We start from the raw sequence: 24,410 nt of genomic DNA, 5'->3' as shown, positions 1-24,410 counted from the left end.
AGTTACTTTTTGAGGTCAAAAATGCAATTTTGATGAATTCAAAGGTACTTTTTTTGTAAAAAATGTTTAACTTTTGATTCCTTTAAGTTCAAAAGACTTGTAATGCTTAAAAGTAATGAATTTTCAAAAGTACCATGCTTTTAAAGGTATTTTAGTCATTTTTATAAGGTTGAATATATCTAATGTTAAACACAACTTGTTTAATGTTAGATTAACCCATATATGTGTGCATATATATATATTATATTGGTTGATTATGTATACTTAATAAAGTGATCAAGCACATAACCCATAAATCAAATTCTATCAGACCATGGTATTTGTTATTTTGCATTTTAAATGTTATTCTCAAAATAAATGAGAGGGTTTCGGGGTGAAAACTTGCGGAGAGTTAATCTTTGGTGTGTTTGAATTGGTGAATTGTGTGGAATTGGAATCTAATTCCATTAAATTTCTTCAATCCAATTGTTTCCTTGCGACTTACATTGTAAAGGTGTGCTTAGACTCTGTTTTGCTTTTATTGAGTCTGATGTAAGTTGCCCGGTTCAGATGAATCAATATCCTGAAGGGGCAGCCCGTATGCTTGAACTGTAATAGCCCTCGAGCAAAAGTGTGAATGAATTAAATGCATTGAGTTTTCTTTTGTTCACCCTTGTTGTGATTGCAATTCTTCTCCCTCTATTCTCTCTTGCTCTCTTGCACTTTGATTACAAGCTTTTGTGATTGGCAAGCGAGCTGACAAGTAGGCTTGCGGCGGTAAGGAAGGACCGTCACGCCATGCTGACCCATTGAAGAAAATAGGCTCGTGACAAGTGGTACCAAAGCCCGTTCTCGTGCTAGGGAAGGGACTCTTGAGATGGTGTTGATAGACACACCAACAGGCTACGATCTGTGAGCAAGACATCATGGTGCCTTATTAAAATCTTCGCAACATCAAAGGCAAGACAATTGCCGAAGCTGAGGAGATGGCTTACCTCGGGGCCAAGAAGAGATAGCTGCAACTGTCAACAAGCTGGTGGAAGATGTGATTTCGCATGAGGAAGCAATTTCATGCGCAGTTGAATCATTCGGTGGACTGAATGATATGGTGGCGAGCCTGTAAAAGCAGATGAACTTACAGATGGGGCAGATCACTTCATTGACGATAATGGTGGCTGACTTGGAGATTGAAGTAGGGAAGCTTCAGTTGAAAAAACGCACATTGTAATAATCAGTGACCCTAAATGGCAGAAATGGTGAGAGGTCATCAAGGATTAATGTGCCAAGACCCGCAAAGTTCAATGGTTCTCGAGACAATAAGTCCATTGAGAACTTTTTGTTCCAAGTAGAAGACTACTTGGATATTCTAATTTGACGCTTGAAGATTTCCGGATTAAGGTTGCAAAAACGTTATTGGATGAAGATGCTATCGCTTGATGGAGGCAGAAGCGCAACAACATGGAGAGGGGTCAATGTGTGATAGACACCTTTGACGACTTCAAAATAGAGTTGTGCAATTACTTTATGTTGAGAAATGCGTAGAGGCAGGCGTACCAGATGGTTCATGAGCTTAAACATATTGTTTCGTTACAAAACTATGTCAGAACGTTTCAGAAGCTTATATTGGAGTTGCCTAACATGCCAGAAGATGATAAGCTCAACTAGTTCATTGTGAGACTTCAATCATGGGCACAACCTGAAGTGGAAATGAGTAACCTCTGTATTTTGGAAGATGCATATGTGGCGGTCGAGCGCTTAGTTGACACTCAGCGCAAGCCTTTCACCCCATCAACCAAAGTCGGGGAAGAAGCCTGACCACGAAAGAAAGAAGGATGAACAGTGTGACAATAAAGGTAAGGCGTCGACACGCCATCAATCTGACAAGAAACATACTACACAAAGCATAACAACAACAATAAGGGTACAATTGTGACATGTTGGTTCTGCGGTGATAGGCATATCGTCAGTCAATGCTCCAAGTGCCTCGTAAAGGACGGTGGGCAAGCCAATGCAACGTAGGAAGAATGCAGTGACACTGAGACCATACAACCATGGATGAGAGTCATGCGGTCTATCAACGCAGCTAGACGTTGCACAGTTGAGAACAGACAGGTTAGCAAAGAACTTATGTATCTCGAAGTCATTACGAATTAAAAGTCTACTTTAGTTATGGTAGACTCTGGGGCCACACACAACTTTGTATTGTGGAAAGAGGCAGAGCGGTTGGGCTTGAAGCCCGGGCCAAAGCAAAGGACCATCAAAACGGTAAACTCTAAGGCCAAACCCATCCTTGGTGAAGCAAGAAATGTGGCTATCCAAGTGGGGAGTTGAGCCGACAAAGCTAACTTCTTTATGGAGCCTTGGACGATTTCAAGATGATTCTGGGTTTGGAGTTTCTATGAAGCCATAATGTTATGATGCTGCCAAAGTTTAACACGTTGACGATTATGGGGCCAAACCTGTGTCACGCAGTGCAGTGCCTTACGCAGAAAGGCAAGTCTTCAGTGTTATCGGTGATGCAGCTGAAAAAGGGTGTCAAGCATATGGAACAAACATTCTTAGTTGTTGTGTGTACAAAAGAAGGGAAGGTAGAAGCAGTAGTGTTGCCGACCCTAACCCCACTATTGGAGGAGTTTCAGAGAGTGATGCCTCCAGAATTGCCAAAGCGTCTTCCACCAAGACGTGAGGTCGACCATAAAATTGAGTTGACCCCGTAAGTGAAGCCTCCCGTAATGGTTCCATAATGTATGGGGCCAGCTGAGTTAAAGAGTTGCGTAGGCAGTTAGATGAGATGCTGGACGTAGGCATCGTTCATCTATCAAAAGCCCCATTTGGCACCCCGGTTTCTTTTCAGATGAAACATGACATCTCCAAACGGTTATGTATGGATTACTGTGCTTTGAACAAGGTCACGGTGAAGAACAAGTACCCATTGCCATTGATAGCAGACTTGTTCGATCAGCTAGCCAGTGCCCATATTTTTTCTAAGTTAGATCTGTGATCAGGTTACTGGCAGGTGAGGATTGCTGAAGGTGATAAGCAAAAGATAACTTGCGTCACTCGCTATGGTGCTTACGAATTCTTAGTAATGCAATTCGGGTTGACAAATGCTCCAGCCACGTTCATGACTTTAATGAATCAAATCTTCTACCCTTACTTAGACAAGTTCGTGGTAGTCTAATTGGATGATATCATGATCTACAACAGCAACATGGAGTAACATGTCGGGCACTTACGAACAATGTTTTAAGTTATGAAAAAGAATGACCTTTGTGTCAAATAAGAGAAGTGTCTCTTCATGCAGAAGGAGATTAGCTTCCTTGGCCACATTGTGGGGCGTGATGTGTTGCGTATGGATTAGCAGAAGATAAGGGTCATCCAGGAATGAGTTCCACCAAGCAAAGTGCCAGAATTACGATCATTTCTTGATTTGACAAATTATTATCGGCATTTCATCGAAGGTTATTTTTTTCATTGCTGCGCCCCTCACAGATTTGTTATAGAAGAATCAGGTATGGCTCTGGACAGGAGCGTGTCAAGATGCCTTTGATGACTTGAAGAAAGCCTCAGTGAGGGAACCAGTGTTGCGACTGCCTGATCACTCAAAACCCTTTGAGGTCCATACAAACGCCTCAGACTTTGCCATTGGCGGAGTTATTATGCAGGAGAGTCATCCGATTGCATATGAGAGTTGGAAGCTGAAGGATGCAAAGAGATGTTACACGGTGCATGAATGTGAGATGACTGCCATCGTGTATTGCCTCAGGACCTGACGACACTACCTTCTCGGTGCCGAGTTTGTCGTCAAGAGAGACAATGTGGCCACGAGCTACTTTCAGACACATAAGAAGCTAACGCCTAAACAAGCTTGATGGCAAATGTTTTTGACTGAGTTCGACTTTGCCTTGGAGTACAAGGTTGGAAAGACCAATGTTGTTTCAGATGCTCTGAGCCATAGGGCTGAACTAGCAGTTGCGCACGCGAAGCCTTCTAAAATGCATTTGGAGGGTACATTATTGAGCCACATACGCGAAGGGACATAGCAGGATCCGACAGCACAACACCTTGTTTCTCTAGCGCAGGCAGGGAAGACTCAACGATTTTGGCTACATGATGACCTCCGCATGACAAAAGGATAATGCATCTTCGTGTCGCGGTGGAAAAGCCTCTGTCGAGAACTACTTAAGGAGTGCCATTATACACTATGGGCTGGCCATCCTGGTCAGGAGCGAACCTTAGCATTCCTTGAGTGTGGCTACTATTGGATGCAGATGAGGGACGACGTTGAAAAGTATATGCGGACATACATCATCTGCCAACAAGATAAGGGGACAAACCAGAAGGTTGTCGGTGTCCTTGAGCCTCTGCCAATTGCAGAATGTCATTGGGATAACATATCCATGAATTTCATTGTTAGTTTGCCAAAGGTAGAGGACCTCTGTTCTATTTTGGTTGTGGTGGATCATTTATCAAAGTATGCTACCTTCATCCCAACTTCTAAGGAGTGGCCTCCAGAGAAGACTGCAGAGTTATTCGTAAAGCATGTGGTGAAACATTGGGGCATACCAAAGAGCATTTTGAGTAATCGTGATGCTCGCTTCACGGGCAAGTTCTGGCGTGAAGTATTTCAGCTACTTGGCTCTAATTTGCTATTTTCAATAAGCTTTCATTTGTAGATAGAGCACATCAACGAGATACTTGAGCAGTACCTTAGGCATTTTGTTAGTGCCAATCAGAAAAATTGGGTGAAGCTCCTTGACGTTGCACAATTTTGTTATAATCTGCAGAAGAATGAGTCTTCAGGCCACAACCCGTTTGAGATAGCCACGGGGTAGCAGCCACTGACCCCGCACGCTCTTGTCGCACAAGAAAATGGACATCCTTCGCCTATTAGTTTGTTCGCGACTGACACAAGCAAAATGAGTTGGCAAATACATTCTTACATAAGGCAACAAAGAGAATGAAGAAGTGGGTGAACAAGCATCGTCGACCTGCTGGGTTCCAAGTTGGGGACCAAGTGTTGGTGAAGTTATATCCTGGGCGCACAAACATCTTCCGCGGATGGCACCGCGGACTGCTCAGAAAGTATGAAGGACCCTTCACCATCACAAAGAAGGTGGGCAAGCTGGCGTATAAGCTGGAGTTGCCCCCAGACTTCAAGGTGCACCCAGTGTTCTACGTGTGCAACCTCAACCAGTTCCATCCAGACGATGGTGATCCAAAACGCGGCATGCCACAATGCGCTCCCATCATGCAGAGGGCCCCGACAACACAATGGGCCGAGAAGCGCCTCAGTAAGATCGTTCGTCACAAGGTCAACTACTTAGGCGAAGCGAATAAATATCTAGTACAGTGGGAGGAAACAACGGAACCAACGTGAGAGCCTGTATTCTTAATGAACAACCACTACCCAACCGAAGTCAGGGCTTACCATGAAACAGATGACGCCGAGAACGGTGCATGATTTGAAGGGGGGAGCATGTTTTCTTGTGACTTACATTGTAAAGTTGTACTCAAAGTCTGTTTTGCTTTTGTTGTGTTTGATATAAGCTGCCCGGTTCAGGTGAATCAATACCCCGAAGGGGCAGCCCATATACTTGAACTGTAATAGCCCTCAGGGAAAATTGTGAATGAATTAAATGCGTTGAGTTTTCTTTTGTTCACCCTCGTTGTGATTGCAATTCTTCTTCCTCTATTCTCTCTTGCACTCTGATTACAAGCTTATGCGACTGTTTAGCGAGCTGACAAGTAGACTTGCGGCGGTAAGGAAGGACCATCACGCCGCGCTGACCCATTGAAGGAAATAGGCCCGTGACACCAATAGAAGAAATAAAAACTAGAATCGTGTTGTCTACAATTTCATAAATCTAAGGGGGGCGTTTGTTATACACCTACTCATGGGAAGGCACTTTCCCATGAAAAGGACGAGGAGAGGTGTGATACAATTTCATAAGAAAAAAAGGTTTTTTTGCATTTAATTAACAAGTCTAACAACTTCATGGGGAAGTTTGTTTCACCCAATGTGAAAAAGGGGTTTTCTTTCTTATGAAAGATGGCCTCTTTCATAGGAAAGGGGCATAAACAAATGTAGGAAAATGGAGCTGCCAAATGGGAAGGTTTCCCTTTGACTCAGTTGGGCTGGGCGATCCGATTATTAGGGTTCATTTTCTCAAATTACACCACACCTAGCCTCTCTCTTTCTCTCTCTAGCTTGTGTTTCTTTCTCTAGTCATTCTCTGCTCTATAGCTTTTGTTTCTCTCTTTAACGTGTTCTCTCTCTCTCTAGCTTCTCTTTTTCTTTTTCCTTCTTGGAGTTTCGGTTTGTTTTTATTCATGGGAGGAGAGAGGAACAGAGTCGACAGATAAACGAGAGAGAGATGGGGGATGGTGGTGGACGCTATATAGTAAGGAGGGAGACGGCAAAATTTGTCGATGGGGGGTTAGTGTTGAGATGAATATTTTATAACGAAGGATGACCGATTTGGTGGCCCGGACGGGTCGACATCAACAGCGATATGAAGGTGGTTGTCGCCTTGTTGCTGGGTATTGCCAATCTCTCTCTCTCTCTCTCTCTCTCTCTCTCTCTCTCTCTTTCAATCGATTCCTTTTCCTTGGCGGGTATATTTGACTTTTCAAAATCATGCTGTATCATATTTTCTCTCTCTCAAAACGAAAAAAATTGTGCTGAATCATGGGGCCTGCCTCTCTTCTCATTTGCATCTCTTTACATCTAGATGCAATTTCATGCACAATATTTTGGTGGGTAGTTTGTTTTCTGCGTGTTCTTTGACACTACTATGACGTTATTTGAAATCTCTTTAATCAATGATTTTTGATAACTTCGTGCTTGCCAAAATTGTTTCCATCATGTTACGCGTTCTTTTCATTTTGGTTTTTGGTAAAGCCAGACGATAAGGAGACGCGTGATGTCAAAAGATTGGAGGTGTAATCTAGCACCATTGACATGCAGGATGTGGTTTATTACTAAATTTTTTTTGTTACTTTCTTTTTTCTTGTTACCTTTTTGTTGGAACAAGGTTGGTCGAGGGGATTAAAGCAGTCCCCAACGAATTGATTGATTCTGTTGACTCGATATCGCGGCCATCTTTGTTTACTGTGCATTATCTAACATGCAATTATTGTAAGAGGTGCTCCAAAAGGATAACGGCGGGTAGATAATAATTGCTACGTTATCCAACACCCTAATGTATAAATGAAACCATCATTGGATTTTTTGTGTTCGTAAGTCAATCTCTATTATCCATTTATTTATTTATTTTGTGAATAAATTATTGCTGAAATCTTTACCTCCACCACTGATATAGTAGATGATCTCTCAACCTTCTTCCAAAGTTCTAAACTAAAGGGGTCGAATTCTTGGAATCTTTTAGTTAGACAAAACTTTATTTTTATTTTTTATTTTTTTTGCCAATTGGAAACTTTACAACTTTTGGACCTGCTGAAATCAATAGTTGTGACAACAGTGGCTTCCTTTGGGCATGAGCATGCCTTGATTTGATCCAATTATTGGATTTTCTTGAACGAGTTGTGATGGTTAAGAAATCAATTGAAGTGTGGTGCAATTTTTTAAGCTGGCTGTTTGAGTAGGTTGGCTTCTTGGGTTTCTTATGGCGAGATGCATCAATTTCTAGTTGAATTGGCCCAAATTGTAGGTCTAGGTGGATTTTGTCTTTTTTCTTGCTTAGATGGCCAAGTTGCTCAGGTTACACATGATGCAGTTTTTTTCCGTTGTTTCCTAATTGTTCTTTGTTTGAAACAAAATTCTTGTCCCTATAATAATTATGGTACACACTGATTTTTTCTCTCTTTTAAAGTTTCATAATTTCTTGCCTTATAAGTTTCACTTGGTTAAATGGAACCATTTTGGACTTCTAGGCAGTTTCTTCAATTCAGTTGCTTCTTCTAGTTTGGATGAATCTTCTCGTGACAATTGATTTGATGAGTTAAGTATTTGTTGATTTTTCTGTGTATCTGGACCGATTTTATTATGGAGTAAAATAATTTGAGATTGATCACCCAAGTACTTAATTAGGGGACTTGATTCAGCAATTCCCCATCAAATTTTGAAAGATTAATAGTTCTATCCCCCCACATTATGGGATGTGAATCAGGAATTTGCCAACAAATTTGGGCTCAAATTATTTTCAACTCATAGATGGGACCTACTTCACTGCCTTCAGTTCGTTGGATCCAAAAAGAATAAACAGTTGTCTTATCTCATTTGTGATCCTTCATGGTTTGGTCTTCCTTTCTTCAACGTGTAGATGCACACATCGTGATGCACACTACTATGTTATCATGCAAGTTCATGTGATATAACCCTCTTACCGATTAGGAGTGGCTTTTGTACTACTTTTTGACACACTGATTGATGTATGGTATTCTATAACACATTATTACAAGTTGCTAGAAAAAGTGAATGTTAGTAAACTCACTGTCTTTAGCTGTCTTCATTCATTTCATATGGATCTTCTTTGATAGTGTCAAGTGCTTGCCCATGCATGAATGAAGCAAATGCTTTATATGTATACTAGTTAATTCTAAGATCCATTGTCTTCTTGTTGTTTACATGTGTCAGGATAATGTCTTTTTTTATTATTTCTTGCATTCATATGTCACCAATAATTTGATATTGATGCTACTGAATATTCCTTGTTGTTACTTCTAATCTATCCTATCCAACTCCCATCTACATTTCTGGCAGGTTTTCTTTTTGAATGCATCAATTTGCTCTTACGTTCTCAATGAGCCATCTGCTCTTTAGACTTATGAGTATCTTTGAAAAGATGAATTTTTAACCATCATAAAGTTTATTATACTTCTCCAAAGCAATCATGAATTTCCCTAGTTTCGGAAAACATTTTTTTACAGTTGATTGTATTTCTTATGTAAATCTGCATGCCATGGATACTGTACTTCACATAATTATTCTTAGTTCCTTCAATGAAAACTATGTAACATCAGAAGATACCACAGGTGCATCCCTTACAAATACAAAGTTGTGGATGGGAGTTCTGGTGCTAAGTCTGAGAAGGTTGTTCAGGTTCTAATGATCAATTCGCAAAGTGGACCTGGCCTTTTGTTTCCCAAGGTTTGATGCATCATCTTTTGCACTGCATTAGCCTTCTGTTCTTGTCATTTCTGGAATCTTGAAAGTAAGCTTTTCGAATTTTGTTTTCCTAGTTCCCTTTATTCGTAGCTCTGAATGATGTAAGACGTTTGATTTTCCAATCCATATCTGGGAGGATGTGATTGCTCTTGTCCTGTTCGACAACTATATAGGCGTTATCTTACTTGGTTATCATGAATAACATTTAAACATAGTTCTGATTCTGTTTTTGTGTCAGGATCTTTGTAAAAATATTACGTTGCGGTCAGTGGAGTCTATATTTGATACCTCAATTTGTTTTGGATTAGCAGAAGCTGGTGGCTCAGGTTGAGTTTGTAGAATAACCAGGAAGGGGTTGAAAATAATTATTAGAAGTTAAGGGGAAGGAATACATGGATGAAACAAGCCTAAGGTGCCCAATTGGAAGAGAGTAGTGGAAATTGCTGTGGCTGATTTTTCTTGGTTGGAGAGGCCCAAAGTTATGGTGGTGGTTGAATGGTGTGGCCAAAACTGCGCTTGGCTTGAAATTATGACTGGGATATCAATCATACAAGTTTGGGTTGGATATCTGACCAAACTGAAACCATTTTAGTGGGGTTTGGTAAGCTGTTTCTGTACTTCCCTATATGGTCATATCTGGTATGGGTTTCCAATTCAGAGTCTGAGCAATTTTGAAAAACATATCTGATTAGGCCGTTTTATGTGACAATTTATATTAATAAAGGTAGGAGATGATTGAAATTTGATGTGGTAAGGGTCTCCATATCTAAATCCAAATGCAAAATCTGAACCTGGTTATGCTACATTGAATTGAAGCATATGTCTATACTGTATCCATACTGAATCTAGACCATTTTCTGAATTTGTTGCCGTAGTCAAATTTGATTTATTTTCCGGCAAGGGCACCTGCTGGAATTGTCTTCCAGATCTCTTAACCCGCCGCCAGGAGCTTTGCCTTATGATTATGTTCTGTCTGCAAGAGTCTGTAGTGTTAAAGTTAAACTCCAGGTGTAGAAGACCTATGAGGGTGAGTTACTTCAACATCTGGTGAAGGCTTGGAGTTCAGTGTTTCAACTTCACAGGTGTATGATTTGCAATGAGGTGAAATATTAGTGGCTATGGAGTTGGTGAAATATCACACTTTCAACCCTCTCTTACATTTAAAATTGCAAATGCAGTATGACAATTAGGTTCTTAATAAGGAACTCTTGGTCTTATTCGATGTGTCTCATAGGCAGCTTTATTTGGGTACTGTTAATGGATCTCAGACTGGAGAAGCTTATTATAATTAATCGAGTGCTTCTGTGTTAACGAAACTCATGATTTTGATTGATGACTAGGTCACAACCTTGTCAACTGATGTGGATCTGAAAAATCATGGCATCTCCTTTCCTGATTTTGCTTTTTTGTTTCATGAGGTTTGGTTGAGATGTTGGTTAACAAGGGCTATCCATATGCCTGGCAATGGGTGATGGCAGATAAAAACCACCACACATCTGATATATATATATATATATATATATATATATATATCAGATGGTTTCTTGACTGATTTGGTTGTGGTGGACATGCCAAGATCATCTGTTATTAACTTAATCAAGGTATATTTGGTGTGATGCAGCATGCATATGTTCATAATAATTAGTTAGAATGTTTTAAATTGAAAAATAGCAATCTTAAAAGTTCAAGTTTATTGCAGTTCCATGGATATACTGTCAGATTTTGTGCATACTTGTTTTGTTCAATGGCTACACATAGAAAACATGAAAAGAAGAGGAAACGAGGGAAAGAGAAGGGAAGGAGAAGAGATTACATAATTCCCAATACTACTCAACTTGGACATGGATTTCTTTTCTAAGAGGACCCTCTAATGCCCCATGGGGAAAATTGACAAAAATACCATTGTAATGAATAACAATTACAAAGAAAACAATAAGTCCTTTAGGACTATATTACGCACAAAGAATCTGAAAATTACAAGTATGCCAAATTTTAACTTCTCACACCCCCATCATACTGGGCATGGTCTAAGACCTATGTAACATAGACACAACAATATGGCTGTGGTACCCATGTTGACACGTCACGACACTTGTGCAGGTACTGGATGCAGTGCGGGTACACCTTGGGTTGGGTCCTGCACTGCTCCGGGTCGGGTCCAACCCAGACCCAACCTAAACTAAGTTTTTTTAGGGTTTTCTCTCTCTGGTCTCGTTTCCCCTTCCCCTCTCGGCTCTCTCGTCTTGACTTCCCTTTTCTCTCTCCTTGGTGTCGCTCTTGTCTTTCCCCTTCTCTCTCTGGTCTCGTCTTGACTTCCCTCTCTCTGGTTTTTCAGAGAGAGAGAGAGAGAGAGAGAGAGGATTCTCTCTCTATATATACACAAGATGGATTGGGTCCAACCCGATCCAAAGTCTAAACAAATTATATATATAGCTATCCGTGTCCCTGCACCCGTAAATTTTGAAATGGCCGTGTCATACCCTACGTACCTGCACCCGTACCGGTACCCATACCCATACCCATGTGACAGTCTAAGACTATTGAGGGTTTGCCTTTAACTGTTGGAATCTGATGACTTGGTCATGCTATCAGCAACTTGCGACTTGGTTTCAAATCTTGACTCAGTTTCTTGGTTCTCCACCTTTTCTCAAACGAAGTGCTTGTCTATCTCAATGTGCTTAATTTTATTATGCTCTATAGAGTTCATAGAGATAGAGTTATCGTCTATCTCAATGTGCTTAATTTTATTATGCTCTATAGAGTTATCACACAATTAAATATAGATTAACCAAGCCTTTGATGAAGAGGGGAAGATGTCATATCCAAGTTATTTTGACCTTAACAGATGCCAACACATTTTAACTTTTGTGCTAAACCTAGCCGCACTCTTTTGTTTTCTACTGGTCCACAAGGCCACTGTCTCTTAGATAGACACAATGTCCTGAAACTAACCTTCTAATTTCAAGATATCCAACATAATCTGCATCAAATAAGGCCTAATAATGATTTTGAGTTGATTTGCAGTAAAATGGAATTTTTCTGTATATGAGCCCCTTTGATGTAGTGCAATTTTTTTTACTGCTCCTAAATGTGGTCTAGGTGAGGCACAAATTGTGATACTTGACTTATAGAATATAGCTATATTAGGCCCTGTGAAGGTCAAATGTTGCTATCCAATCACTATACTTCTAAACTGCTCCTAATGTGGCAACATCTCCCCACCTTTGTCTTTTAATTTAGTTTCTAAAGCCATAGGTGTCTTCGTGGATTTACAGTCAATCATATTTGCGATGAGTATATCAAATGCTTATTTGTGCAGCATGAGAATCATGAAGTCAGCTCTCTTGTCAAGCTGAATGCCAACAAAGTAACACGGTGGCTCCAAATCCTTCATTTGAAATTGATCCTGTAAAATTTTCTTCAGATAAGAGAAATGAGATTCATTATTATCTGTAATCACTGTTAAACACATAAAACAAGTTAATGCTTCTGCTATGAGATCTGGCTGAAATAAATAATGAGTAATCAACATTGATATGAATGAACCACTCTGCAAAAGCTATCAACCACTCTGCAAAAGCTATCAAACAAGGCTCTCAACACTTGTTTCAATCATGTCACTTTTTATTAATCAAGGGACCTTCCTTGTGGATCTTCTTCAGAATAACAAATGCAACTAAAAACTTGCTAACAGTAATCACTCTCAAACACGTAAAGCAAGATAATGGTAATTGTATGAGATCTGGCTGAAATAAATAATGAGTAATCAACATTGATATGATCATATGAATGAACCCATGTGATTGAACCACTCTGCAAAAGCTATCAAACCAGGCTCTCAACACTTGTTTCAATCATGTCACTTTTATTAATCAAGGGACCTTTCTTGTGGATCTTCTTCAGCACAACAAATGCAACTAGAAATTTGCAAATAAGAATATGAGCATGATTTTCATATAATGCATGATAAAAGGTATCTCCATCCAAATCCCTTGAAGGCATTTTATTAAGTGCATGGCCATATAGAATGCCTCACTCCGATTGGTCATAATAATAAATAACCTCAGATGGATCTGGATATTGGACCCAGATCCAGATCCAATGATAAGAAAACAGAATCAGACGTCATGTGTGTGTTACTTTCCTACTTTGTATTTTTTCTTTATTGTTTCCTTTTATTTCATTTGACTCTTATGTAAAGAAGATTGTAATGTTGTGTTTTATAAATAGAGCATCATATCCCACGATTTCCCCATTGGGAATCGATTCGGCAGCAACTCTTCTTCTTTTCTCTTCCTACTTCTTGAGATAGTTCTGGACATCTAGAGGTGCCATATTTATTACGGTATCAAAGCTGGAGATCGATTCGATCCATTGAGGTATGTTCTAAGAGATCTTGGGTTTTATGCCTTCTCCAAGTTTTCCCCCTCTTCTTCTTTCTTCCTCTTCTTGTTTCTTCTATTGACCTGTCATCTTTCATTCCCAATCTCTTTCTTTGTGTTGCTGTCATTTGATTGAGGATATATTCTCATATTGCTGTTTCTTGATTGATGTCAATATTGTTTTATTCTTTCTTTCCTATTTGATGTCACACTGGTTATATTTTCTTTGAATCTTTCCCTGCATACTTGGTTTTACAGATCTGAAAATCTGATTCTCGATTCAGATCTAATATTCTTGATTGAATTCAATACATAACCCTTGCCCTGCTGTTTCAGTTTTACAGACCTGAAATCTTATTTAAAAAAAACTGTGGGTTTCTGATCAGAGTGTGACTTCTTTTTGTCTGCAAGGTTTACCGACCAAAAAACAAAAAAGGGTCAGTCCAGCTTTGTATTGACATGATTGGTTAAGTATTCTCTTCATATCTTTTATTCTGGTCTGCTTTCCCATGGATTCAAATCCTCAAGTGTCTCTGCCCTCTACCTTCCTACCCCAATTGGTTTTTGAAAAATTAAGCAATTTCATTTTTCAAGTTGGAAGAGGTAAATAACTCCATTTATTGTGTCAAGATATCTCTGGATACCTTGATGGGTCCATCGTCCCTCCACCAGAATATGTCATAAAGGAGGACACAGATGAGAATGGGGTTATTATTTCATCTGTTCATGTCAGGAATTCATGGATGAAAAAAGACCAGACTTTAGTTGTATATATTATTTCTACTTTGTCGCAGAAGGTACTCATCAGAGTACCTGATGATTGCATGACTCTACAACTTCAAGGTTAGTCCCAGACGTATTCTCAGATATCTGAGTCCAGGGTTATGTTTCTGAAGAAAGAATTTCAAAATTTGAAGAAAGGTTCTATGACCATTATGGAATATCTCAATAAGATGAAAAATATCACTGATTAGCTTGCCATGGTTGGTTATGAGGTTTTAGATAAAGATATGGTTCAATAGGCTCTCAGTGGTCTTGGTCCTGACTACATGTTATTTTTACTACTTTGCAGTATTCAGATATGCTCCCTACATTTGAGAACCTAAAGACTCTCAGTGTTAATGTAATGCCCCAAAATCCTGAACTTGTAATCTTTTAGGAAAAATTTAAAAGCTTTGCAATCAATCAATTTTCAGAGTTTAAAATGGTAGTTCAACGAAAAAATGGTGTTTGAAATAATAAGTCAATGGACCTTGGGTAGATTACAAGCGAACTTTCTTTTACACAATTGATTTGTATCTCTATAAGCATTGAAAAACCACATAGATTCAAAAAAAGATCGTTGATAATTTGAAGTTTATACAAAAGAGGAATTTCAAAAGAAACCCTTATACAAAGTTACAAAACGTCCTCAGGAGCGACACAATAGAGAAAGAGTGGAATCTTGATATCATGTCATCGTGTCATTGCCTGTCGTACTGACCTAATCATCACCTATACCCCATAAAATGGGTCAGACTTATAAAAATTTGGTAGGTGCATAGATATCAAAATTTAGAACAAGACTAACATATACGTTGTTCTTTTCGTGATGTGCAGTTAAGAATAAGAAAAATGAGCATGATAATTTTGTTTTGATAATTATCTGTCCTGAGGGTACGCACAGAAAAAATGTAGAAACAACTGAGACTGCCCGGGGGTTTGTTATTCTATGTATTTTGATACCCCAGACAACTAGCTGAGTCTGCTTCTAAGGGAACAACCAATGACCGAGAGAAAATTCCCCAGAAGCATACATGGCAAGGGATGCATTCGAACTTCTGCAGAAGCCAATGAGATCTACCACCTAGGATAATTTTTGGTAGCCCAGTCTCCTAACTCTGATGATTGGGGACACAATCATTTCTACTCGAGGAGTGTAGTTGTTAACAACTTGTCCATCGGAGCTTTTGTACCATTCCATCATCTCTCTTGACGGAACCAAAGAGACGAATGAGTATGTTATGTTCTATTTTAACTGATGACCCATTCTACATGCTCCGATCTTTTAAACTAAATCGAGCATCTTGCCTGTGAAGGCGATAATCACCATTTATGTGTTTTTCTTTTAATCATTATGCATTTTCACACTACGAGGTTACCACAAACCTCCCGTCCAATCATCGTACTTCTAACATGCCGTGCATGCCTGATAGTACCACTACGATAAAAGGGATATCAGTTTCTCAGAAAGAAACCCCAACATTATTTAGAAATTTCAAAGTCCCGTGTTTTAGGCCGGAGAATATCCGAGTCATTTCAGATACCAAAGAGAAGGACCAGACGTACGTACCACCTAGGGCTACGTAGTCGAAGCCTTTCTGTTATGCAGGTTTGATGGAAAAACTCAGTTGCAAAAACGCAAACGCCAAATACTTGTTTTGCTTTTTGAGACAACGAATAATACGAGCTTGAAATCTCACATGTGAAATCCGTTTAAAAATAGAGACTTGGCGAGGATGCGCAAATCTGTCTTTAAATGCACATGTAATCTAAAGTAGGCAGGAATACGCGTACCTTATAAAGTTATACACATGAATATAGAATACATATATAGTAAAACATAAGCCTGTGGACATTGTAGCGCAGCGGCAAAGTAAATGACATAAGGCTAGGCCCGATGTGCGAAACCACACATTAAGCTAAATAAATTGCGTAAGCGATGCATGATGTATGAAACTGTATATTGGTTAAATAAATTGCGTAAACGATACACGATGTACGAAACCGTAAATCGACTAAATAAATTGCGTAAGCAAGTGCTTGTGCACATTACAACGAGACAACAAAGTAAATGATATAATTTAAATGGACAAGAATACACAAAATTGAGTCATTGAGTTAAAAGCATATATATATATATATATAAGTTAGAAGTATTCTGTCATTTGTCCACGTATGCAACTTTCTCCTACCTCAGAAATGGTCTGACTCGCTGATGATCGCGAGCGTAGGTTCTTAAGGGCTTCTTGGTAAATGTGTCACGTTTATTGTGCTGATGTGGAGCGCTTAAAGGATTTTGTTGCACTGCATAAAGGATGATATTAAAATCTTATCATGATGATGATTGCGTCGCAGAGGTCAAACCCGCACCTAGTTTGAGCCGAGGGTAAAGCACGATGGAACCAGGCTCAGTTTACTAACCGAGCTGGCTCGGTCTGAAAGCAGGGATTGAGCTAAGCCCGGTTTCGGTCGAGCTCATCTCGGTAGGCTAAGCAATCAAAAGGGAGGGGGTAGGCTCGGTGGTCAGGCCGAGCCTGGTACCAACCTTGTCACAAGACCGCACAAGCCTCCCTCCTTTAACAAGAGGGGGGGGGAGGCTGACAGAAGGGGCGACAGGGGAGTGGCCTCAGCAACCCCCTGTTGGCTATCCCACCAAAGCAGCAGCAGTAGCTGCTGGAATAAAAAAGGAAGAGGGTGCTGGGCACTCTCTGTCCTGGCGAGCCAGAGCCACCATCGCAAGTGGCTTTGGTCTGCCTGCAACACAAAGATGGAAAAACAAAAGGGGGAGGGTGCTCTGCACCCTCCCTTCAGGCGAGTTAGAGCCACCATCTTAGGTGGCTCTGGCCTGCCTGCAGCACAGAGAGGGAAAAAACAGGGGAGGGTGCTCGACACCCTCCCTTCAGGCGAGCCAGAGTCACCATCTTAGGTGGCTCTGGTCTGCCGGCAGAGACAGGGAAAGAAAGGAGAGGGTGTCGGGCACCCTTCATCCTGGCGAGCTAGAGCCACCATCGCAGGCGGCTCTGGTTTGCCGACGAAAGAAAAGAAAAACAGAGAGAGACTAGAGGGAGGGTGTACCACGAGTGGTGCCGCCGCTCAGGTAGGGTAGCGGCATCCGGACGGTGCCACTACTGCCGAAAAGGAGAGAGGGAGAGAGCTAACAGAGGTAATGAGAGAGGGGGGAAACATACCTACTCCGGTGAGGGAGAGAGACGATGTTGAGGCCGGGTGCGTCAATGAGAGGAAGAAGAAGACTGAGAGTCGGGGAAATAGAGAGTGAGGAGCGGGAGGCTCGAGTGAGTCGGCATGCGAGAGTTTCCTGCAAGGGGAAAGAAGCAGGAGGGGGTTCCAGCATGCGAAAAATCCCAGGGAGGGAGGGTCGGTGTCTCTTGCAAGAGGTGTCGGGTGCCTTGGGGTGAGTAGGGAAGGCGTTGGGGGTTTCGGGTGTTTTAAAAAGACCCCCCCCCCCCTCCCTATGGGGGGTTTAAATAGAACATGGGAGAGGGGGGGGGTGACCTGTATCCAAACAAGATTTTTTTTTTTGAAAAAACTAGAGTCTTACAGTTAATGTAGATACCTCCCATGAATCTCAGGAAGTTTTGGTTACTAATGTGTCATGAGGTCGTGGAAGAGGAGGATATTTTAGAGGGGGCAAGGGATGAGGTCATGGAGGCAATCAGGGAAGCTAAGGTATGCTTCCCACACCCAATATTCTCCCTAGCACTGCCACACAAGGACGACATCCTATCTCTACCTGTTTTATATGCAAGAAACCGGGGAATGTTAAAGCAAGTTGCTGATTAAAAGATGATTCCAAGTACAATAAGGGAACAACACAATATAAAAACCAAGGCAAAGGTCAATATGGAGGTCAAATAAATTGTCAAAATAGTGGTGAAAGCTAGTTGCTTATAGATAAACAACTATTACTTATAGCCCTTAATCTGAAGCAGAATGAGCAAGAAGTATGATATCTTGATTCAGGGACTGTTAATTATATCATAGGCGATAAGGATAAGTTCTCAACTTTGATTCCTTATCATGACAAAGATAGTATTGTTACCAGATTTGGGACTCGTCATCCTATCACACGTACTGAGAATGTGTCAATTCCCTTATCTATAAATCTAGTTCCTTGAGTCTTTCTAATGTCTTATTTGTTTCTAACATAAAAAAAATCTTATTTCTATCTCTGAGCTTATCCATAATACCAATTTGTGTGTTGTATTTATTCCATCCTTTGTGTCAAGGATCTTCGCATGAAAAAGATGTTCATTGAGGACAAACGATTGGGAAATATATACATCTTCAACGAGGATTTTGCATCTAAGTTTGCTGGTTATGTTTCAAAGCCTAGTTTAAATTTATCGAGTCCATTTATTTTGTTCAATTCTTCTAGTTTAAATAAAGCCAATCTTTGGCATAATTGTCTTGGTCAAGGTTGTAAGTATCATGTCGTTACCCATATCGGTTGGGTCCAAAATAAGATACGTATCGTATTAATCATAATTTTTTAATAAATTATTTTCTAAAAATTCCAAAATAATAAAAAAAAACTAGCAAAAATTCTAAAAAAATTATAACACATGAAACAATGATGAATTGCACAAAATACAACCATAAAATCATATCTGAAGCATTTATGTCTCTATGGGCTACATAAGACATCATCAAACATCAACTATCTCACAAGAACAATGAAAAATATTAAATATCATGCAATTAAGAACATGCCATAAGACTCATACTTTCATATTACATAAACAAAAATATTATGACAATAGTTGCACTCTTAGTTGTCAAAGGCGGCGCCTAGGCGCAACCTCACCGCCTGGGCGATACAGTTTGGGTGGTGGGGCCTTACATCTCTGCCTAAGCGATAGCCTAGGTCGGCAATTTTTTGTTTAAGTCGTTGACTAATGTCAAACGACTATAAAAGGAGGAAAGGGGTCCCCGACTATAAAAGGGGGAAAGGGGTCTCTTTTCCTCCTTTTATTTGTGTGCTCTCCTCTCTCTTACATGAAGAAGAAAAATGCATATGCTATGTTCACATTGAGATTTCAAACTATTAGAAATAAAAGATGGATTGAAGCCATGAATGAGGGCAAAAAGAACTAATTTCTTATTTTCAAGCTATTAGAAATAAAAAATGGATTGAAGCCATGAATGAGGGGATGAAAGCAAGAAGAATGCATTCTTACATGAAGACTTGAAGAAGAAGTTTACATGGAACAATCATAGGGATACAATGAAAATGTTTCAAGTGTAAACTTAAGAGGGCAATGTATGGGTTAAAGCCAAGGTTGTAAGTAGCATATTGTTACCCATATCGGTCGGGCCCAAAGTTAGATACGTATCGTAGCGTATCATAAAAATGTAATTTTTAAATAAATTTTCCAAAAAATTCAAAAAAATCAATAAAAAGCAGAAAAAATAGCAAAAATTCTAAAAAAAGCATAACATATGAAACAATAATGAAATGCACAAAATACAACCATAAAATCACATATGAAGCATTTATGTCTCTGTGAGCTGTGTTAGAATGTGGGTTGTATATATATATATATGACATGATTGTAATATGTATTACCCTATAGGGGTATTTTGGATTTTTGACCAATGTAATTTATTGCAATAGGTGTCACCCAATAGGGGCTTTTTTTATTTGATATTGTAATATGCTATATTGTCCAAGGCATTTTTGTCCTTGATAATATAACATCAATATAGCTGTTGGGACTCCCCAACAACTAGAAATCTAGCTGTCGGGAGCTCCAACAACCATATTTTGGGGAGTCTCTCACTCCCCTTTTTTGCCTATAAATATGGGCTTTAGACCCCTTTCCAAGGAATGCATTGTGTGCATTTTGAGTGAAATAAAGATTTATATTTTTTATTGTTGTGTGTTCCTCTAAGCCCCTAAGTGGCAATTGTGTTTTTGCCCTTTGTGTGGGCTTTGTATTGGCCTCTTATTTGAGGTGTGAGGAGAGTACTTGGTTTCATTACAAGTTTTTGTCAAATACTTGGTTTCATTACATGGTATCAGAGTCATTACAACCTTGATCGTAGTAAAGCTTACTTGTGTGGATGTGAGATTGTGGACTCGTGCCCAAAAGTTTTTCGCTTCCATATTTTCCTTCATCTTCTCTATCTTTCTCTTCTTGTATCTATGGAGGATGAACGAGAAGTGGTTGTCACCGTACCCGTGAGACTCAATGACACAAACTATGTGACATGGGCATCTATAGTAAAGCACAAGATTTGGAAAAAGGGTTTATGGGGCTTGGTGAATGGATTTGAGAAAGAACCAAAGCTTATGCTCACCAAGAGTGAAAACGACAAAGAAATTGCACTTCAAAGAGAAGAGATGAATAAAGCCATTGCCAAATATGAAAAAAGATGGAAGGAATGGAGGATGTCATTCCAAAATCATGGGATGACTCATTAATAGTATTGAAATAAAAAAATGTTCTAGCTTAGCAAACTTCGAATTTGCTAGTGATGTTTGGAAATATCTCCAAGATATGTATTATCTAAAGGATGTAGCTCATGTATGTAATCTCCAAAATAAATAAAGAACATTGACCTAAGGGGATATAAGCATAAGAGAATAGTACAATGCTCCTGCTCCTTTGGGATGAATTAGCTCTCTTAGATCCTAAGTGGCATTGTTCACTTGACATAGAGCTTTGAGAAAAATAAATCAACTTGGAACACTTCTATCATTTCATAAATTGGCTTAGGCCCAAATTTAAATTGACAAAATCAGCCATTCTTCATAGAGGTGGTGTTTCTTCCATAGTAGAAACTTTAGAAAAACTATGGAAGAGAATAGATTAAAGAAATCCCCTCCTACGAAAGATGAGGAATCAATGCTTGCTATGTCAAGACTCGAAAAGCATATAGGCTTCCTCACTTTGGAAGAGGCCAAAACGACTATGGAAGGAACTCAAATGACTATGAGAAGAACTCAAATGACTATGAAAGAAATTCAAGTGACTATGAATACAAAAAAGGTGGCAAGATAATATTCCACTTTTGCAAAGAGCTGGGTCACATCAAACCATTTTGCCTAAAAAGGATAAATGAAAAGAAAGCAGGCTCTATGGATCAAGTGAAAAAGGTGGTGTAGATGAAGGCTCCAAGAATGTTTCGTTTGCTCAACTCATGGAAATCCTTCAACCACTAATCAAAGGCCAATCTTCCTCTCTCTGGTACGGCCGTATCAACATGTGTGGACCCCAGTAAGAACTCTTGGATTCTTGATTCCGGTGCCTCTTTCCATATGACTCCTAATGAGTCAATACTATCCAAATGTCTCATTAACTCCAATGATTCTTATGTTTCAACTGCCGATGAAACATTTTTAAAAATTAAAAGCTTGGGTACTTTACAAAATTTTTATAAAAATAATCAAAATTTCTATGTCCCAAATATTAGAGTAGTACCCAAACTTAACCTAAACCTTCTATCCGTTTATCAAATTATCGACCATGGATGTAAGGTCACTTTTTCATCTAATGATTGCTTGGTACATTATGAAGGTGATATGACTATTGTTGAACCTTACAATGAACTTCAAATATACTCTCGTCGTACATAAGGCCAACCACCATGTGCATTAAAAAGGTATATCCAAAGTCAAGACATAGATCAATTTAGCGTTAGAAGATCTACGAGAATATCCCAAGCACCTAGTAGGTTTGTATCCTAGGAGTCGTTTGAACCAGTGTTTTAAAACTCGCCGAGTCAACTCGGTGACTCGGCTCGGCCCTCCAGCGAGTCAACCCGGCAAGGCAAACTCGGTTTGCCAAAACTCAGGCTTGACTCGGCCTGACTCGGGCCAGTTTTGGGATGTTTGAAATTTGATTTTTTGGGTATTTCAGAATAAAAAAAATTGTTTCTTGCGTCAATAGGGAATAATTAATTGGCTTGTATAATTTGATCAGTTGTCTTGAGAATTTCTTCTTTGATTTTGTTATGGATTTTCTCACACATAGTATGTAACCCATACTTTCTCTCAAATATCTTTCTATTTTTCAAATTATTGAAATGGCTATAATGTTAATTTATTTTTTATGACTGAATAGGATCATGACTTTGAAAAGAACTTGTCTTTAGCTATGTGTAGTTGGAAGTGTACACTACATGAGCAAGTTTCATGTGCTTGTTATGACTGTGATTCTTGAGCCTATAGTATGGCTGAATTTCTCTTACAAAGCACATTGGATATCCTTCATAGTTTTATCTCAAAAACTATAAGCCTCGGCCCCCTCATTCTAGTGTTCAATATTGTCTTTTATTAGATGATTTCCTTGTGAGTCTATTCTGCATAATCCGATACTGTGGCCAATTTTTTCTGGTAGTCATCCTAGTGCAGCTTAAAAGTGTAATTCTATATTGTACATGGTTACTTTTGATATGTGGGCATGTTTCATAAAGCACAAGTCCAATATTTTCTGAGCCAGGATCAAACTCTGATTTTGAAGTGGATTGGGCCTACAAAAGGTAGAACCTGGTGAACTGGCCATTACAACATTTATGAGTTGGTCAGGTTTCATCAACTTCAGTACAGACCAAGCATGGACCATTTTAAAAAGTCCCAACTAGAGACATATTTTGCTTAACATGAGCCCCTGTATATGAGTTTATCATCTCTTGTTTACTGAAAAACATGGTTTGAGACAAATTATATGTTATTTTCTTTTAAAATCAAAAGTTAACAAAACCCGGTCCGAGTTACCGAGTCATGAGTCAATAAAGAACGAGTCGAGTCCTGAGTCACGGGTTTTAAAACCTTGGTTTTAACCCCACTATAGAGCTTGCCTTATGGCCATAGACTCTTATGTCAAACTCTCCTCCTATAATGATGCAAAAAAGCATCATAAATGGATTAAGACCATGAGTAATGAATTAAAAGCTTTAGAAAAAGCCAAAACTTGAGAGATTCAATCATTACCTATATGAAAGAAAACCATAGGATGTAGACGGATCTATAAAATTAAAACCAAAATTGATAACACTAGAAATGTACAAAGATAGGCTAGTCGCCAAAGGGCATAATAAAAAATATGAGATAGATTATGAGGAAACCTTTGCCCCAGTAGATAAGATGACTACAGTTCGAACTCTCATCACCACCACATCTATTAGAAAATGATCTATATTTCAAATGGATGTTAAAAATGCCTTTTTAAATAGAACTTTTAATAAAAAAGTCTATATGGAACCTCCACTCGGGTTAGGTTTGACACATGGAAAAGTTCTTCGCTTACAAAAGACTTTGTATGCTCTAAAACAAGCTTATAAAGTTTGGTATGATTGTTTTAGTAATGTGATGGTTCAACTAGGATTATTATCTTGTTATTATTGATACTGCCTTATTTGTTAAGTTCTCTGATGCAGCTACAATTATTTTGCTCCTCTACGTGGAAATACAATAAAAGATAAGATTCGGAACGAGGAGATACGTAAGAAGGTAGGTGTTGCACCCATTGAAAATAAGATGCGAGAGAATCGTTTACGGTGGTTTGGACATATTCGGCGAAGGCCTAATGATGCTCCAGTTAGAAGGTTGGAGAAATGGGAAAATATATTAGTTAAAAGAGGTCGGGGTAGGCCTAGGAAGACTTGGATGGAGATGATAGGAAAGGATATGAATGCTTTGAACCTCACCGAGGACATGACATTGGATAGAAATGATTGGAGGAAAATGATTCATGTGGAAGACCCAAAATGAATTTCTTTTTTGGTTCATATCGCTGACCCCAATTGTTTTGGGATGAAGGCGTAGTTGTTGTTGTTGTTGTTTGTACGTGGACGATATGATTATCACAGGAGGTGATAAACATGGAGTTAGTCATATCAAGGATGCTCTCAAAAAATACTTTGATATGATAGATCTTGGCTTTCTTTGATGTTTTCTTGGGATAAAAGTTGCTTACTCACCCCAAGGGTATTTTTTGTCTCAAACTAAGTATACAACCTATACAATTGAAAGGTTAGGTCTTACAGATGAAAAGAGTGGACACGCTAGAGGTCATCAATGCAAAAATGAAGATGATGGGTAACCTCTGAAAGATCCAACTCCATATCGTTAAATGATTGACGCCTTAACTTACCTTTCTATTACTCATCCTGATATTGCTCAATTTCAACAT

General features: G+C 39.2%; 1 protein-coding gene across 2 annotated transcripts in view; it reads left to right on the top strand.

The window, feature by feature from the left end:
- Positions 1 to 6,424: 6,424 nt before the first annotated feature.
- Positions 6,425 to 24,410, top strand: part of LOC149837000 (nudix hydrolase 16, mitochondrial-like) — a 54,636-nt gene continuing 36,650 nt past the window's right edge. Inside the window, exons 1-2 of one of the 2 annotated variants that reach the window (XM_090005738.1) lie at positions 6,425 to 6,522; positions 8,977 to 9,091. In XM_090005738.1, coding sequence (XP_089861864.1) covers positions 6,452 to 6,522; positions 8,977 to 9,091 — 186 coding nt within the window. In that variant the 5' untranslated portion in view covers positions 6,425 to 6,451. Of the gene's footprint in view, positions 6,523 to 6,644; positions 6,739 to 8,976; positions 9,092 to 24,410 lie in introns of those variants that run through there. The other variant, XM_090005739.1, reaches the window with a different exon arrangement.

The sequence above is a fragment of the Nuphar pumila genome, chromosome 5 (genome assembly GCF_984573655.1).
Source record: "Nuphar pumila chromosome 5, dmNupPumi1.hap1.1, whole genome shotgun sequence".
In the NCBI taxonomy this organism is placed as follows: Eukaryota; Viridiplantae; Streptophyta; class Magnoliopsida; order Nymphaeales; family Nymphaeaceae; genus Nuphar; species Nuphar pumila.
Note: the sequence above shows the minus strand (reverse complement) of the source record. Positions and strands in the feature narration are given on the sequence as shown.